The sequence below is a fragment of the Sodiomyces alkalinus genome, assembly GCF_003711515.1.
Source record: "Sodiomyces alkalinus F11 unplaced genomic scaffold SODALscaffold_6, whole genome shotgun sequence".
NCBI classification, from domain to species: Eukaryota; Fungi; Ascomycota; class Sordariomycetes; order Glomerellales; family Plectosphaerellaceae; genus Sodiomyces; species Sodiomyces alkalinus.
Window position 1 is genome coordinate 2066517 of NW_021167084.1, and position 17542 is coordinate 2084058.

The 17542-nt window shown below is 56.4% G+C and overlaps 7 protein-coding genes across 7 annotated transcripts; 5 read left to right on the plus strand and 2 right to left on the minus strand.

The window, feature by feature from the left end:
• Positions 1-1138: 1138 nt before the first annotated feature.
• SODALDRAFT_340428 (hypothetical protein) lies at positions 1139-4740 on the plus strand (the record flags this gene model as incomplete). The annotated part of the gene is made up of 4 exons (XM_028612947.1): positions 1139-1467; positions 1498-2824; positions 2999-4660; positions 4723-4740. 4 exons carry the CDS (start codon positions 1139-1141, stop codon positions 4738-4740), a joined length of 3336 nt encoding a protein of 1111 aa, XP_028466039.1.
• A 522-nt stretch (positions 4741-5262) lies between these two features.
• SODALDRAFT_340429 (DUF814-domain-containing protein) lies at positions 5263-6489 on the minus strand (the record flags this gene model as incomplete). Its single annotated transcript, XM_028612948.1, has 6 exons — positions 5263-5409; positions 5567-5716; positions 5805-5908; positions 6003-6129; positions 6285-6328; positions 6417-6489. The coding sequence occupies 6 exons, from the start codon at positions 6487-6489 to the stop codon at positions 5263-5265; spliced, it is 645 nt and encodes a 214-aa protein (XP_028466040.1).
• A 612-nt stretch (positions 6490-7101) lies between these two features.
• On the plus strand, positions 7102-9254 carry SODALDRAFT_334003 (hypothetical protein). The gene is made up of 2 exons (XM_028612114.1): positions 7102-9116; positions 9196-9254. The coding sequence occupies exon 1, from the start codon at positions 7396-7398 to the stop codon at positions 8908-8910; it is 1515 nt and encodes a 504-aa protein (XP_028466041.1). The 5' UTR covers positions 7102-7395; the 3' UTR covers positions 8911-9116; positions 9196-9254.
• SODALDRAFT_184633 (hypothetical protein) lies at positions 9031-9535 on the plus strand. Its single transcript, XM_028607083.1, has one exon. The coding sequence runs from the start codon at positions 9151-9153 to the stop codon at positions 9436-9438; it is 288 nt and encodes a 95-aa protein (XP_028466042.1). The 5' UTR covers positions 9031-9150; the 3' UTR covers positions 9439-9535.
• A 1176-nt stretch (positions 9536-10711) lies between these two features.
• SODALDRAFT_324637 (hypothetical protein) lies at positions 10712-11870 on the plus strand (the record flags this gene model as incomplete). Its single annotated transcript, XM_028609908.1, has 2 exons — positions 10712-11324; positions 11425-11870. 2 exons carry the CDS (start codon positions 10712-10714, stop codon positions 11868-11870), a joined length of 1059 nt encoding a protein of 352 aa, XP_028466043.1.
• Positions 11871-13288: 1418 nt separating this feature from the next.
• SODALDRAFT_334006 (hypothetical protein) lies at positions 13289-14496 on the minus strand. The gene has a single exon (XM_028612115.1). It carries the CDS (start codon positions 14376-14378, stop codon positions 13458-13460), a length of 921 nt encoding a protein of 306 aa, XP_028466044.1. The 5' UTR covers positions 14379-14496; the 3' UTR covers positions 13289-13457.
• Positions 14497-15681: 1185 nt separating this feature from the next.
• SODALDRAFT_360581 (cystathionine beta-synthase) lies at positions 15682-17400 on the plus strand (the record flags this gene model as incomplete). The annotated part of the gene is made up of 2 exons (XM_028614284.1): positions 15682-15947; positions 16056-17400. The coding sequence occupies 2 exons, from the start codon at positions 15682-15684 to the stop codon at positions 17398-17400; spliced, it is 1611 nt and encodes a 536-aa protein (XP_028466045.1).
• Positions 17401-17542: the final 142 nt, after the last annotated feature.

The window sequence follows — 17542 nt, forward strand, 5'->3', positions numbered from 1 at the left end:
GAGGTCGACAAGACCGCTAGTAGGCATTTGCTTATGGGATACCGAACGGCCTTTGTCTTTCCAGTGAAACTTCTACAGCCCTTTAGAAGCGTCGTATCCTGCTCCAACAGCCTGGGGGTGCGAAGGAACGCGTGGATATGGCAAAGCTCGCTTTTGGATTTGCTGGCCCGCCTTTCAGGGCCACTTGTCAGTCCACTCGTGGCCCCTAAGAGCTGGCTACGGTTAGGCAGACGAATAACGGACTGTCTATTAAGGTACCATATGGTTCGGATTCGTATAACTCTGAGTCTCAGCTTTTGGGGCGAGTTTTTAGGCATCAGAGATTCTGCTCTGCGAAGCACGGAGTAAATTCAGTAATGCCGATGCCGATGTATACGGGTCAACGTACTTGGAGACCCGGGCTGATGGTTGAGCACATGAGAAGTTCCCTCTACACGTCTAAATCGGGTTAGAATAGGAGTTAGACCCCACATCTGCAGGCTGCCAAGTATCGAACCAATCAACTGCCGCCCGCCTCTTCCCGCTGTGACCTGATTGAACCCACTTTGGACCCACTTTGGACCCTCCCTTCCCTCGACTTCAGGCAACAGTCAAACCTTCCTCACAGCGCATCTCCAAGTCCCCATGGCGACTGCCACTGGCCCCTACCCCTCGTCATCATCACGCTGGATTTTTGAGGCTTGTTCGTGTTCAGCCAGGCCGCGCCGTCCTAGTATTTTTGTTGCCTCAGGACTGGGCCTGCTCGCTCTCGCTAACAATCTTAAAATCAGTTGCCTCAGGACTGGGCCTGCTCGCTCTCGCTAACAATCTTAAAATCAGTTCAAACCTCAACACCTACCCTGGTCCCCTTCCGTTCCTCTTACCCTGGTCCCCTCATCTCACCGAGGAAATCAAGCCCGAGTCTCAAATTATATCCATCCCGTCACAGGTTCGAAGACCTAATGGTAGATCCTCTCTAGTGTCTATTGACTGCAACTTGAAAGCGTACGACAAAAGCCTCCCTCGAAACAAGACTTCATCCGTCATGACCTGCATCCGTACTTTTACCTGATTCACCGGCGTCTTCACGATCGAACAACAAGCTCAAATGAATGGTCTCGCACTCTGGTTACAGCATCTGTCGTCTACCCCTTAGAAAATGGAGTCCGTTGTCTCCCCCGGGGGGGTCGAGCTCTCCTTTCAACGCCGCCTCAGTCGCCTATACGATGACACGAAGAAGTCTTCCGACTTTGTCACCAAGACAGAACAGAACACCGAAGACCCGCACATCAAATCGCTCCATAGAAAACTGCGCATCCAAAAGGACCGTTTCGTCAGCTGGGGCGTGGAATGGTCACATTCTGACCCCACCGCCCAGATCGACGAGTCGCTCTCTCGTGCAGGCCTCAGCGAGGTTGTCGGCAGCATCCTCTCCACCATCAAAGACATCCTGGCCGAGGCAGAACCACTATGGCAGAGCTCTCGGGGGTTGTTAGGCTCGGGAAAGGGTGTCGACAGGCCTTCGGGCGACCACAAGACACCCCTCGTTACCTGGGACAAAGGCCGATTCGAGGACTTGATTCGAGACCTCACCACCTCCATCGATACCCTTTACGACCTGTCCAGAACCCGCTCCTCGGGTGGTGCCTTGTCTTCGCACGCCGCCCGTCCTCGTCTGTACAAGTCGACTTCCTCCTCTGCCGCCGCCGCCGCCGAGGAGTCTCGCTCTTTTGAGTCGACCCGCATGCAAACCCCACAACAGATTGACCCATCCACTTTGACCCCCATCCCGTCTATGCAAGGCGGATCTACGACGTCTGCACTGTCATCAGCCTCACGCCGAGAAGTCGTCTACATGAACAAGCAAGCATGGTCCGAACTGTGCCGGCGCACGGGGCCCCAGACCTGGGCGCCTCTTCTGCTGGAATTCGCCCCCTTTGATCCCATCTACGCCGCCACCGGCATCATGCCTCCCATGCATCGCTTCGAGAAGCTCTCGGCTGGCCTGCAGCGGGGTTCCCAGCGGTTGCCGGGCGCATGGTCGGGATTGCCTCGTCTTCTGGGCTACTTTGAAGATATGGAACATGCCCGCCTCGGCCTCGTCTACCACTTCCCCCGCGGCTTCGAGGCCGTGTCCCTCGCAGGCCCTACCCAGAATCCGCTCAGCAGCCTGTCCACGTTAAGCGATCTGCTCACGCGCCCCGACTTTGAGCCGAGACTGGAAGCCAAGTTTCGACTCGCTAACAACCTCGTCAACACTGTCTTCGACCTGCACGGTCGGGGCATCACCCACGGTAGCCTGGTCGATTGCAACGTCTCTTTCTGCCATGCCCGCGCCTCGAGAGACCAGAGAAACCCCATTACCACGACCGAAGTCGATATCCGACGCCCCTTGGTGTCCTCCTTTGATCTCTTCCCGGATGCTTCGTCCGACCAGGAGCAGATCGCCTTCTTGCCGTTATACAGGCATCCGCTGGACCCCCGAACGACCCCCGATGGTCCCATTGGCAAAGAGACCGACACGAGAATCCTTGACCTCTATTCGCTCGCCATGCTTCTCGTCTCCATCGGGTTGTGGACGAAGCTCGAGAACCTCGCGCCCGACCCCTCTTCGCCTTCCATCCCCGAGTCGATCCTCGAGCAGCTCGCTATACGCTGTGGCACCATGTACACGAAGGCCGTGCAAGTCTGCTGGGATGCCGTAGACCACGAACTCGCGGGCAGGTCGAGCGGGGAAGAGCTGCTTTCTAACGTGCAGGTCCGCGCGACCCGGTACCTCGAAGCATGCTGCATCTTGGATGACGTCGGCGAGTTGGACGATCGCCGAAGCCACGCCGTTGACGCCGTTTCGTCGCCCCAGCCGTTCTCCCTAGCAGCACGGCAATCGAAGTCTGGCCAGGCCACTGTTGACATGAAGCTTGCCGCCCGAGCGACCGATAGGAAGCCTAAGCCTCCCCCGCCGCCTCCCCGACGGTCAAAGACGATGCCGCAAGGCCAGGAAAAAGCCGAGCTTTCGCAGAGGGAAGAGACGACAGCGACAACGACAACTGCACCGACAACTGCACCGACAACTGCACCGACAACGACACTTACATCAGCCCCGGCCATTCCTACCAAGACGTCGCAACCCAAATTAAGACTTTACCCCCACGTTTCTCTCCCACCCGAAGCTGTCGAGCAGTGGAACGCCACCATCATGCCCCAGATCAACCAGGCGCTGCGCCATTTCTACTGCAAACACCCCGAATCGGTCGAGATCTCCCTGCAACCCATCGGCGTCTCGCCGCAGAAGGCCAAGCCGACCGTGCTGGTGGTCTGCACATCCGTCAGCAAAGTCAAGGGCATTCTCACCCGCAAGGTCGGCGAGCTCTTCGACGGGAACACCGGCTTCGGCCTGAAAGTCCGCAAGGGACAGATGGTCCGCTCCAGAAAACTGCCCCCCGCGGCGGCGGCGCGGTCGAAAGCGGATGCCTTGGAGGGTGATGAATCGGTGCCCAAGCCGGCCAACCCCGGGTTTCAGCCGAGGCCCAACAACGGGGCCAGCATCGGAGCGTGGATTGGCGATCGTCATCTCCCGCCCGTCAGCTTTGGTGGGCTCGTCTTGATAGACAATAAGCCGTATGGCATGACGGTGCACCATATGCTCGATGACCAAGATGCGGTGGCGCACCAGCCGCCTCCTGTCCCTGAGCCTCCGCTCTGGCGCAGCGTGGCGAGGCAGGACGAGTCGGGCCTGCGGAGCTTCTATGGAGACTCGTCATCGTACGACACGAGCGAATCCGAGGATTTCGCGTGCGAGTTTTCGGATTCCGGATCGGAAGGTGTTTCGGAATCGGAGATTACGAGTGACGCTTCTGAAGACGAGGACGAAGACAATGAGGAAGAAGACGACGACGAAGATGACGAGTACAACGAGCCCGGCGATATTCCCGGCATAGAACCTGGCTGCGGCGACGGCTACGTCATCACCCAGCCCGCCATGGACGACGTGGATGAGGACTTTTACCCCGTGCCCGAGACGGCAGACGAGGATCACCTCGACTCGTTCAGCCTGGGGACCGTTTACGCGTCCAGCGGCATCCGTCGACGGGAGCACAACGGCCTCGTGCATGAGATTGACTGGGCGCTCTTCTCCTTTCAGAACGAGCGGCTTCCTTCCGAAAACGCCATCCCTCATCCGGCCGTCCACTTTTCGTCGGCTGCAAACGGAGGACAGCAGCAGCAGCAGCAGCAGCAGCAACGACAGCAGTCCACCAAGATACCCGACCTGAAACCTAGCACCATCATCCCCTCATCAGCCCTCCCTGGGATGGAAGTCCAATGCGTGGCCCGGACGAGCGGTACGCAGACGGGGACCATCCTGCCCTCGCTAGCGAGCATCAAGATGCAAGGCCGCGCGACGCCGAGCCACACGTTCCAGGTCCGGAGCGGTAACAACAAGTCGCACCACGATCACCACGATCACCACCGCCACCGCCGCCACCACCAGCCGATGGGCGTGCCGGGCGATTCGGGCGCATGGGTGGTCGACCGCCGCCACGGGCGCGTGTGCGGCCACGTGCTGGCCTTCAGCGCGGTGAAGCAGACGGCGTACATCTGTCCGATGGACGTGCTGTTGCTGGACATCGCGGAGACGCTGGGGGCGGTGGAGGTACGGCTTCCCGGGGCGGCGGAGGCGGTGGTGCGGAAGCGGGAGGAGGCTGGGGGGCTGGGGGGGGAGGGCGCTGCTGCTAGTCTTAACAGCACTCAGCAGAACGGTGAGGGAGGGAGTTTGCTTCGGGAAGGGGTGCGTTGCTCGAAGGAGACGGCGGCGGCGGCGGCGGCGGATGTGGGTAAGATGCAACCTTCGGGCGTTGAACCGGCTTGGGGCATGTCGTCGGGAGGAGGGATGGCGGTTCCTCCGGCCAAAATGGGATGTAAAACAGACCAAAGGACGAGTGCGGATCTTTCTCAGATGATGGATTCTCTGGGCATCGGTATGAGGACGTGTAGTTGACTATCGTTTTCTTTTGTCAACAGAGCATGCGTATCTGCATTCTCTGTTGTGGATGGGAAGAGTGTCCGGGGGTCAGCGTCGGTATGAGATATCTTTATGACAATACCCCAGAATGACGAGAAGGACGAACAAGCGGTATCGATACCCAGGTAGCCCTAGTTTGTTAACTCTGCCATGCTTTATTTCCATAACCCACAATCTCCTTTATCCTTCTGTCGTTTCCAAACTGGGGCCACCCTTTGTCCTTTGTCCTGTACAGGAAGTTTTGAGACAGTGACACATCATAATCACATAAAATCATCCTCCCAGTCCTCGCTGCGATTCTGATTGCTCGAAGCTTCCATGTTCTCTTGGCTGAAAATGTCGTCGTAGGCGTGGTCCTTCTGCCACTTCTTCTCCTTGCGTTCCTGCGCGAGGCGGGCTTCTTCTTTTCTCTGTGTCGAGTGAGACGGTTGTATGCATGTGAGCTTGTGGTTGCAAATAAAAGAAAGGAGAACATGTAGAGGAGTCGATTGCAACGAATAACGATACGTGGAAAGAGGCAAGGGCGAGAGCAGGGTAGGCTAGGGAGAAGGAGAAAAATCCACGCACCCGAGCTTGCAGAGCAGCCTGTTCTCGCCGTCGCAGCTCCTTCTGCCTGTCCTCGCGTTCCTGTTCCAGATCGGGCTTGCGCTCGACTTTGGTCTTGTTGAGGCGGTTGACGATGGGATTTTCGCGTTGGGCCACGTGGATGCGCTTGACCTGTATGCTTGTTGTCAGTATGTGGGCGTTCCTCGTGCTGCCCTTTGTCGACATCCAATGGCAAGGGAGGTGGATGGATAGCATGAACCTTTCGCGGATCTTTGAAGGAGACCTGTCCAACCTCCATACTCCCGTCCTTCTTGAGGTTGGACCAGGGGGTGTAAATAATGGTGATGTTGTCCTTTTTGTTTCCTGGACGGGCGTGAGACTGGGGATTCTGCAGAGAACCAGCGAAGAAAGATTGGATTGGACATAAGAGAAGAGATTGGGGAGAAGGGAGGCAGACCCTCAATCGAGTTGGCTTTGGTCAGTTGCGCGAGGTCCACCAGGAGCGGTTCTGGGATGGCGTCCCATGTCCCCCCTTCGGGGAGGCGGAGGTAGATGTGGGCGCTGGAGAGCTTGTCGACGTGGAACTGCGCATATGCCGGTGAGTTCGAGTCGCGGACTCGCGATGCGCGGTACGTCATGCAGAGGACCGAAGATACATACCCTGCAGAGTAGGTTAGCAAAGTATGGTGAGAGCGAAGATGAAGGTGAATGGACAGGACGGGACGAGACGAGACGAGACGAACCAGACATCTTCTTCCCACCCGTACTTGATCAACTCCTCATCTTTGTGCATCGTCCAAGGTTAGTCAGGAACCCCGTTTAAATAGCGCCATATGAAGGGGACAGGCGATGAGACGAAGACACAACGCACTCTCATACTTGTCCTTGCCGACGTAAACGTGGGCGGGAGGATCGACGGCGGTGGAGGTGAAGTAATACACCATCTTGACTCTTGAGGCACTGCACCGAGGTAGAGGAAAGGAAATTGAAGCTTTGTCGGCCGGACCGCCTCTCCCAGCTGAGAGGCGACAGACGAGTGCTGGGTTGTGAAGTCGAAAGGGGGTTGATTTGATGGGGGAAAAGGGGGGGTTGTGTGAACAGTGAAAATGAGTCGTGGGACTCCAGGCAAGATTTTTGGTCGTTGAGATGGCGGGGGGAGGGGAAAGCCGGGTGGTACGATACTTCTTAACAATATTGCGCTGGTAAATGGCTGCGAAAACGGTAGTACTGATGTACCATTATGTTATCTGGTTATCTCTCGGTGAGGCCTCGGTGAGTTTGGCCATTCACCACTTCCAAGTCCGTTGACGGCCCCTGGACAAGGCCAGCGCATAGTTCTATATCCCCAACCGTTGGACACGTTTCAATGACCAGACCAAAAACATGGCGTTGTGGGGGAGCCCCATGACTGGATAGGTTCATGGCACAGGCCAAAAGCTATGGCAGCGGTCATTCCGTGCTCTTTTTTCCTCTCTCATTTCTTTGTTGTAGTGAAGAAAGCGATATAAAATACAATACAAAATAAATACAATGCTGCCTAGGCGGAGGCAGATGCTGGTAAATTTAAGGTAATTACGTGAAGGTCTAACTGGGATGCAAGGACAGAGGAGTTGCTGTTCTTGCCATTGACATGCTCTGGCTTGTTTCCAAAATTTCAGCTGCATTTCGTCTTCCACGCTTCGAGCTTCTGTATAAACGGATGCCTGATCTTCGTCTTCGTCTTCGGGTCTCCCACCCGTCGCATATATAAACCCCCTCTTTCTTTCTTCTCGACCTTCAACCGTCCGTCTACAAACCTTCCACATAACGAAACACACGTCTTCTCCCATTAAAGGAGATTGGAGACAGTAATGGCCTACCAACCCGGGTACCTGGGCGTCAGTGACGCAGTTCCCCGGCGGTCTCGCCTCCAAGCCCTCATAGCACTTTCCACCACCATCCTCGCCCTCGCCATCCTCATCTTCGTCGTCGTCTTCGCCGTCTTCGGCCTCCGCGACAACGCCGGCGACGGCAAATGGATCCCCGTCGCCGCAGCCGTCGGCATCTCCATCAGCGTGGTCGTCGCCGGCATCATCCTCTTCTTCCTCAAGTGGTGGGAGTGCGTCCGGTCGCGATACCCTTCCATGCCGGGAAATCGACGCCACGGCTACCGGATGGACATGGAGCCCATCAACAGCTACGCGGACTTTCGCGCGCTGGACTCGCCTACCAAGATCGGCGTGGTGGCGAATGCCGTCGGACGCTGGATCGACGGGCTGGCCATGGCTTTGTTCCCTTGCCGCGACCGCGATCGGCTCCGCAAGTTGGAGGACCGGAATCGGGAGAGGATGCAGCACCCTGCCTACGAGATGTCCCGTGCTGTGGAGCAGCAGCAGCAGCAGCCCCCTGGGCCGCGAAGAGTGAGCGCTACGTTGTCGTCGCAGGGCCATGTGGTCGAGCATCCGAACAGTCGTGGAGACGGCGAAAGTCGGCGGCCTTCTGATCGGGCCAAATTCAACTCTTTCGACAGCGTCGTCAATAAGAAGGGGATCCTCAAGGACGGAGAGAGGCAGAGTCGGCAGGCATCCACTTCGTCTCAGGCAGCAGCAGCAGGAGCAGCAGCAGCCCTTCGAGATGCAAACGATCCCCACCAAAACAACAATGGTTCTGTTCCGGACGAGCGCCCTCGTGTGCCAAGCATCGACGCGGAGCCCCCTTCGACCGAAAGAACGATCCAGCATCCTCCCCCCACTGCACATAGGCAGGCCGAGTTCACGGGGAGGAACGCGCGCTGGGACTCCGTCGGCGACGAAACTTTCCGCCCCGGCTCCCAAAGAACAAGGCTCGAACCCGTAGCCGCACCCGCTTCCCCGCGCGACCGCCACGGTTCGATGCAGTCGGACGCTTCCCAGAACTCCACTCGATCGACGACGTACCGGCCTCATTCCGTCGCCGAAGCCCCGAGCTCCCTGCGCAGCTCCATTAGCTCCGTGCGTCTCGACAACAACAGCCCTGGGATGATGTATGCGCCCCTCGCAGTGCCGCAACGCCACGACCGTCTTAGTATTCCTGACGTCTCTCGCGACTTGCCTCCCCGCGGTGGCATCTCCGGGATCTCCACTCTCCCGTCACAGAGGGGTCGTCACCGTGGGAGCTGGAGCAGCAGGGCCGGCATGACGGCCCGGCCTCAACCCCCTCCGGACTTGAGGCGCTATAGTGCGGCGCAAATGGAGCAGAGTCTGCGTGACGAGGGCGCATTTCGTCCGCTTGACCCGTCGTCGCGGCGGAATGCGACTGATATTCTGGAACAGATGGAACGAGACGGAAGGGGGTCGCGCGTGCGGTCGACGCAGGATATCTTCCAGGACACGAACCAGCGTCGCTAGTCCTAAAGATCGAGAGAGAGGAAGAGTTGTCTTTGTCACGTGTGGTGCTGTGAAGGAACGGTTATACGGGGTTCATCTCGGCACGAGAAGGTTAAAGTTGGGACACTTTGGCTGGCGGGGTTTTGGCCTCTGGAAAAGGGTACATGGTGGGAGGACACGGGGATAGATAGATTTCAGTGTAAACGCTTGCTTGCTAGCTGGCAACTCTTGCGAGGGCCGTTTTTGCAGAGCGAATGGACCATGTTAGGCGTATGCCGCATTCATGACCGGGAGAGAGTACCGTACCTAGGATCGTCAACCTCGAACCGTCAGTGGCTTCAGGTTCGCCGGGTGCTGGTGCAGCTTCTGCTCCGTCTTGCAGCAGCATTTGCTCGTACAATTGTTGCAATTTCACGGTTTGCTTTTGCATGTGCGAGAGCATGTCCTCCAATGGGGCGATGGCAGCGTCCAAGGCTTCCTCCCGTCTCTGTTCTTTACACTACTTCGATACTGTGGCCAAGGCGGCGGCATTACCATCCCGGTAAGTAAAGGAATGTTCTTAGTTGGCGCATGAAAGAGAAAGTGTCTAGGCGAGGTCGAGGACGAGGACGAGGACGAGGACGAGGACGACAAACGGAAAAGCCGGTGTAACGCGTTGGTTCGAAAAGGGGTGTGACGGCATTGGAGGGCGGTGAAAGAAAATCTTTCCGCCACATGTTAAGCCACCTGCGCCCCTACAGGTGGAGAAGATGTTGTACAGTTGTATCGTTTGACGTATTAATACATTCTGGGTTAGTCTTGCTCGGGCCTTTCTTTGTTGGCCCGTGCCTCCCGAGAGGGCTGTCGACTCGACCTCAGCCTTCTCTTTCCTGCCTCTTTTTCCTTTATTGGACCCATCCCCAGGTTCTATTTTCTGTCTTCTTCTTCCCTCTTTTGTACTTTGCTCCCTGGGATATGCGCATGACCCTACCTTAGTCGGATCAAAGAGGACGATCATCTAACGTCGTATTAGTGTACTCACGCACCGAGTCTTCTCTCCCCTTCCGAGACGACGCCATGTCAAAGTTACTGAGGAGAGAAATGATCACCATGGACTTGTCCAGCGAGTGTGTATCTTCCATGTCTGTTCTTTTCCTCATCATGCATCGCGTCGCGAGATGATTTTCGGATTTTCAGTCAGCGTCGAAATACAAGTTCTCTTCAAGAAACCAACTCCATGAAGATCAGTCCCCATTCCCATTGCCCGGTGGCCCCGAGCCAGCTCCATTCCCCTGGGAGAGCCTTCTTGGCATTGGGCATTGTGCTACCCATGCTGATCCTCTTGCCTCCCTTCAAAGAGGCCGACTTGGCCCAGTTGGGAGTTGGGAGTTGGAAGTTGGGAAGCAGGTCACTTACGCATTAAGTATACTTCTCCTTATTCCTCTCGGCATCTTCATTTCCCCTTGCTTCTTATTTTGTTGTCTTTTTGTTCTTTTTGTTCTCCATCTCCTCATCTCACCTAATATACCCGGCACGGGCTTCCTCGACGACCACTCATATATTCTTATCCATTCACACCCCTCGCCTCTGTCCCCATTTGACCTGCTCTGTTCGCCTCTGGTCTACTTCGTCTTGTCCTACCTAGTACCAGCTCTCTTGACTATCAGCAAACTCCTCCCCGCTATCCTCGGCTATCTGACTAGCAGCTCGCACGCTTCACTTCACGAACATCCTCACCACCGATAGGGCAACCGTTCAACACTGCACACGGGAGTCATCCGACCCATCGAGGTCTGTCTAACTCCGCCGCGCAGCGACGCTCCAAAGAGCGGGACACGAGAAGATGTCAAACAACCAGACCGAGAGACTAGGCGTCTCCTGTCCCGAAGGCGGCCAGTTCTACGTCTGCGCCGGCAAAGAAACCGAGTTCCTCGGCTGCTGCACATCCGACCCTTGCACCGATTCCGCCGACGGCCATTGCCCGATTCGCGACCTCCGCCCCGCCTCCTTCGACCCCGACCGCTACGCCAACATTCCCCGCCAGTCATGCGACGATGCCCGCTCCCATCGCATCTGGTGGACCTGCCGGACCAACGACCCTCCTTTCCTCGGCTGCTGCGCGAGTGATCCTTGCGGAGAAGGGTGCCCTAGCGATCATCTCGTCCAAGCCGTGCTGTCCGAAGACGAAGACAGCAGGTTGCCTTTCGTGCCGGAGGAGGCTACAACAAGCAGCCCTACGTCCTCGCCCACGGCATCGCCTAGCCCATCAGACGAGCCGTCCGATCCATCGGGTTCATCTGGCCTCCCCACCGGGGCGATCGTCGGTATTGCCATCGGCGGTGCTTTGGCCCTCCTTCTCCTCGCATTCGTCGCCTGGAAATCCTACCGGAAGGCCAGGAAAGACAATGATCAATCTCTTCGCCCGGAAATGGGTTTCGCCCACGCCGGTCCACGACGTATGTGTGCCATTTATTCCCACCTCACTCATCAACTACCGTCCCTCAATCCCTTCCCGCGTGAGAGGGAACACGGCCCATGCTAACCGGGCTGACACAGACTCCGACCTGAGCACGGCATCAACCATCCCGTACTCCAACCACTCAACCCCCACGACGGCCGAATTCGCCAAGTGTCATCACAACGGCTACCACGCCATACAACCAAGCTCGCCAGCCGCTGCCGCCGCCCACCCCCACCGGCCTCCGTCCCCGGGCTACACAGACAGCGAGAACGGCCTGCTGAGCGGACAGCCTAGCCCTCATTTCCCGAGGGGCCACGTGCGCACCGTTTCCGACATGAGCCAAGGCTCGGCCACTTCAGTCGGAGTCGGCTCTCACGTCGGCGGCCGCGGGCACGTCGTCTCCGAGATTGATGGCGTTGAGAAGCCGAGAATCCCCCCTGGTGTGCCGGAGATTCTGATTAATGATGTGGAAACCGAGCGGCCGAGGGTTGCGCTGCAGCCGCCGATAGCTGAGCTGCCGGCTGAGGAAATCAGGTTCTAGCGGTGGTTTTAGTCCATGAAAAGGGGGTGGGCGGGGGGGGTCAGGCGTGATTTTCAAGATTCTGCGAGGGTAAGAAGCCGGAACGCAGCGTTTTCATTTCATTTGACTTGTCTTATATACCTTACTGTGCTGTGTCAATCGCTTATGAGTTTAGGACACTTAATCGCAGAAAAAGAAGGGGAACAGAAAATAAAAGCAACTGGTGATTGGTTATACGAAGCAAGAGACCAAGAAATGACACTATATCGTAAACCGTGGTCCGTGGTGGGCTATTGGGGGGGGGGGGGGGGGGGGGTGTTCTCGCCGACATCAGATCGTGGGCTGGCTCGACAAGACGAAACATGAACTCAGCGAAATCATTAACCATTAACATGTGAACAGAATTCAAATCGCAAAGTCTGAGAACATTGTTACTCTCAATTAGCCACGGCGCTCATAACCATCACAGCTTCCCAGGGAGAAACAGACCAAACATCTTTGTTTCAGACTGAAGTTTCCGGCACATGCCTCGGGTCTGTCTTTGACTTGAGTCACTCAACTGCTCGATTGCCTACTATAGGTATATATATATATATATATAGTTCCTTGGTATCCGCTCCTGACACATCAACACCGAACTTTTTGCTTCCTACCAGGTAGTCGTGGGGGGTGCTTTGTTGGGGAGGTAAACAAACGGCAATATATCTGGTATGGGTATCTCCAGGCTCATTATTTCGGTATGTGAAGATCTCTTTAGCGTTCCGTGAGGATTGCGAATATGGCAACACCTAGGCAGGCTGTTGAAGACGGACGTATTTGCCGAGCCCCTTTTACGTAAGGTACCCAAGACTATCCCTGCTGCGCCTGATGAGGCCCTCCCGGGTTATGTTATGGGGTAAGTAACGGGGCTGTTTCTCTTTTCTCTTCCTTAGGAAAGCTTCCTCCCTCCTTTCCCTTTGCAATTTTCTTTATCTCCTCTTTTCTTCTTCTTCCTTGCTTCCCTTGGCTGAAAACGTCATAGTGGTGTTGCTTGGTTAGCCGTTCCCTGGCTTTATTCCACTACCATGGGCCTTTCCGCTCTGGTTCTGGAAAAGTATCCCATCTGACCTACTTATCGCTCCATGTTTCAGGGACATGCTGGGGATGCGGAGTGGTAGGGGAGCTGCCGTGAAGAGGGGACAGGCTGACGGAGCATCTGACGACAGCGTAGGAGATTCGATGCCGGCGATGCTCGCCGTCGAGGCCGAGAAGCGATAAGGAGAGAAGAAGCAGTTGAAGCAAAATAGAGGAGGAAACCTCCCATGAAGCGAGAGGTGGAGGGATCGTTACTAACCGAGAGACAGACTACGCACGGGCGGAGAGGACCGGACTTGCTGCGTTGACCAAGCCAGCCGTCCACTGCCCCCTTTCACTGTTTGCCATATCACAAGTAAGAACAAAGTATTGGTATCATTGTATGTTTCCAATTTCCATTCCATTTCTCTACTACGATGCCACCGCGCTAGATGACATTGTTCGCCTACATGCTGTTCGTGATACAAAAAGTCCTGCTTCTTCTATCCGGCTTTGTCCGGCTTTGTTCTTTCCTGCCAGGCCCAAGTCAATACATTACATGGTCTGCCCCCGATCCCTACCATAATGGTTAGGTCGCCTGTCTGGATTCCGGGAACCCGACTCCTGCTGTCTTTGGGAAGGACGTCGCTGCCTACCCGCAGCCCCTCCCTCTCGCATTTCATACTGGATCGAATCGAAGGTCTGCCGCACCCTGCCAACTAGCGCACGGAGCGCTCCGGCGGCACCACCCTCGCGGGCCCTCTCCATCTGCAGACGGCGGGACTCTCGGCGAGCTTGTGCCAAGCGCTCGGCGGCGTTGTTGAAGTTGTTGTCGAGGCTGCGGCGCGTCTGTCTTGCTTCCTCATGACGTTGCTGCTGCTGCTGCTGGGACTGCCCCTGTTCCTGGCGTCTTTCGTGCCTGTACGAGGAGGAACGAGGGGGGACGTCACCACCACTTCGGCCCGATTGACGGGGGTAGTACTCGGTTGCAGACCGCGTCAGATTTTCTCTGGGGACGGGCCGCCAGTGCTCTGACGAGTTGGGCTGGCCTTGGTAGTGTTGGCGTTGTTGCTGTTGTGTCTGGGATGGTCTCGCCATGTCAGACGTGTTGGGACGGTAGTATTGCTGTTGATGTTCTTCGGACCGATACATCGGCTGGTTGTGATGGTGTCTTCCGTAGCTGTCCTGGTCCTCGTACTCGTAGTCAGCCTCCTCTTCCTCGTAGACCTCGTAGTAATATTCACCTTCAGAGGCCTCGTTTGCCGAGACTCCATTGCGAGACGACGACGGTCCAGCCGTGGTCGTCGGCCCTGAGATGCGAGTGAGGTTGCCGTAGGAGCTGCCCGAAGGCCCTTCCCAGATGGATCCGTCGGAGCCCTGGAAAGTGTATTGCTGGGTATCAGAGTCGTAGCCGATACGGACCAAGTCGTCGGGAAGACGTTCCCGGTCAGAGTCAAAATGTCGCCAGCGGCTCATGTTGCTGATGGAGATGGATTGATGTTTTGGTTGTGGTGCTGTGTGTTGTATGTTTCTGTGATGCTGTGTGTTGTATGTTTCTGTGATGCTGTGTGTTGTATGTTTCTGTGATGCTGTGTGATGTGTGAGATGAAGAGTGGAATTGAGATGATACTTTGCCGTCATGGCGGTAATATATAGACGGAGAAACTTGGTATACCCCCCTAGATTTCAGCGGTGTTAATTTGGGATATATCAAGTTGATATCGAGTAGTGAGGCTGCTTCAAGTTGGAATGAAATAGGTCGATAGAGGTTGCACATGTGTATTCGTACAACAATGATACATTGGTACGGTACCTGAGCGGATAGAATATGAATGACATAGATTCAAATCATTGCATAAGGGTAGTATCTGTAGTGTCTACGACGTTGTGTTCCGCTGCCCCCTTTCCTATTTTCAGGGGTTGTCCCGTGTCTTCACTCTTTGCTTTTAGTCTTACTGTCTTCGTTTGTTGAGTCTGTTCGTAGCGAGGTGATCGCGTTCTAAAGGAACACCTGCGAACTAGGAATTGCTCCAATGAGACTGAGTGAGGCTCCTATAGACAGTATCTTTCATGTTCTCGATCATGTCCTTTACCACCAGAACAGACTGGAGTTGAACAATCCGTGACGGCTGGAAAAAAGGGGTAGCTTTTTCTTTCTGGAAACGAGCCATGCATCAATTGTGATGAAGCAGATAACATACTGAGCCTGCCATGATTGTCAAGAATAGCAAACACTCAACTTTGTCCCTTGAACATGGGAAAGCGCCAAGTAGCAACACACGGTGGGTGGCGACAATCCGTCTGGTTCGACGTCTCCTGAATCGGTGAGTCGGTCAGTACCTTAGTGACGGTCAGTAAGGTACGGTACCTTACTCGGTGAGAACAGACTCCGTGTATACCTAGAGTACCTTACAAACAAAGCCAGCTTAACAAACCAACACATGCAAGTGGAGACAGCCCATGACTAATCACACTAGCTTTTACCGGAAAGCGTCGGCATTAGCGGGGTAATGGCACCATTGGGACGAGGGGCAACCAAATTTCTTGCGCCATCGTAGCCCGCTACATGGGAAGAGGCAGTAGCGGTTTACCTTTGTATCTCGTACTACTACGTACTCTGTACTCCGTTCTCCGTTCTCCGTTCTCCGTTCTCCGTAAGGTACAATTTCTCTCTGCCTTTTTGTTTCTCTCTTCTCTTCTATTTCTTTTCTCTCCTTCAGAAAAACTCCTCCCCTAACTACGTTACTACATCTTGACACCCGTCTTACTATCACCTATTATGGCCGACGTTAAATCGCCCCCTGCCAGCCGTGTCGCCGTGACCGCGCAATCCGCGACGGAGCTCATCGGCAACACTCCCCTCGTCCGGCTAAACAGGATCCCCCAGAGCCTAGGTCTAGAGTGCGATGTCTACGCCAAGGTTGAGCTCTTCAATGCTGGCGGAAGCGTCAAGGACAGGATAGCTCTGCGCATGATTGAAGAGGCTGAACGGTCAGGTCGCATCAAGCCCGGCGACACCCTCATCGAGCCCACCAGTGGCAATACGTAAGCCGCTCTGCTCCTCTGCTCCTCTGCTCCTCTGTTCGATCCGCCGTGCACATGGCCTCTCCTCGAGCAATGGCTGACGACTTCCCATTCTTCTCCTCTGTACAGTGGTATTGGCCTCGCTCTTGTCGGTGCCGTCAAGGGATACAAGACCATCATCACTCTCCCCGAGAAGATGTCTGCCGAGAAGGTCTCCGTTCTGCGCGCTCTCGGTGCCACCATCATCCGTACCCCTACCCAGGCGGCCTGGGACAGCCCCGAATCCCACATTGGCGTTGCTCGTCGCCTGGAGAAGGAGATCCCGAACGCTCATATCCTCGACCAGTACGGAAATCCCGACAACCCTCTGGCCCACGAGTTCGGCACGGCCGAGGAGATCTGGACCCAGACCGGCGGAAAGGTCACGGCCATCGTGGCGGGCGCCGGTACGGGCGGCACCATCACCGGCATCGCCCGCGGCATCCGCAAGCACAGCGCCGACGTCAAGATCATCGCCGCCGACCCGCACGGCAGCATCCTCGCCCTCCCCGAGTCGCTCAACGCCGGACACGCCAACGAGCCCTACAAGGTGGAAGGCATCGGCTACGACTTCATCCCCGACGTCCTGGACCGCGAGCTCGTCGACAAGTGGTACAAGACGGACGACCGCGAGTCGTTCCAGCTCGCCCGCCGCCTGATCGCCGAGGAAGGCCTCCTCGTAGGCGGCAGCTCCGGCTCCGCCATGGCCGCCGCCATCCGCGCTGCCAAGGACTTCAACCTCGGCAAGGGCGACACCCTCGTCGTGCTCCTCCCCGACAGCATCCGCAGCTACCTGTCCAAGTTCGCCGACGACGACTGGCTGGCCGCCAACAACCTGCTTCCCGAGGTCAACGGGTTCGAAGCCGGTCCGACCGAGGCCGTCGCCGCCGCGTCCACGGACGCTCACACCGCCGCTTCGGACCCGTACGGCGGCGCCACCATCCGCGCCCTGCGCCTGAAGCCGGTCATGTCGGTGACCAGCACCAGCCCGTGCGCCGAAGCCGTCGAGATCATGCGCGAGAAGGGCTTCGACCAGCTCCCGGTGCAGTCGCCCGGCGCGGGCCGCCTCGTGGGGCTCGTCACGCTGGGGAACCTGCTCAGCTACATCTCGTCCGGCCGCGCCACGGGCGCGAGCCCCGTCAGCGACGTCATGTTCGATTTTGGCCGGCTCGATGAGGTCATCACCGACCCCCGGCAGGTGGGGCCGGCGGCGGCGGCGGCGACGCGCGATGCGAGCGGGAAGAAGAACAAGAGGCACTTTGTCGAGATCACCATGGATACGCCGCTGGCGGTGCTGAGCAAGTTCTTTGAGTGGAACAGCGCGGCGGTCGTGACGGAGAAGGCCGACGATAGCAAGGCGCAGACCCTGTCCAAGCCGTTGGCCATTGTGACCAAGGTGGATCTCCTGACTTGGATGGTCAACAAGAAGCTGTGATGGCAGTGACATGATCTCCTACCGGTGCGGATTAGATTTCTGTGGTGATGTTTGGAGTTGGGGATGCATTCTGCCAATTTTCTTTTCTTTTCTTTTCTTTTCTTTTCTTTTCTTTTCTTTTCTTTTCTTTTCTTTTCTTTTC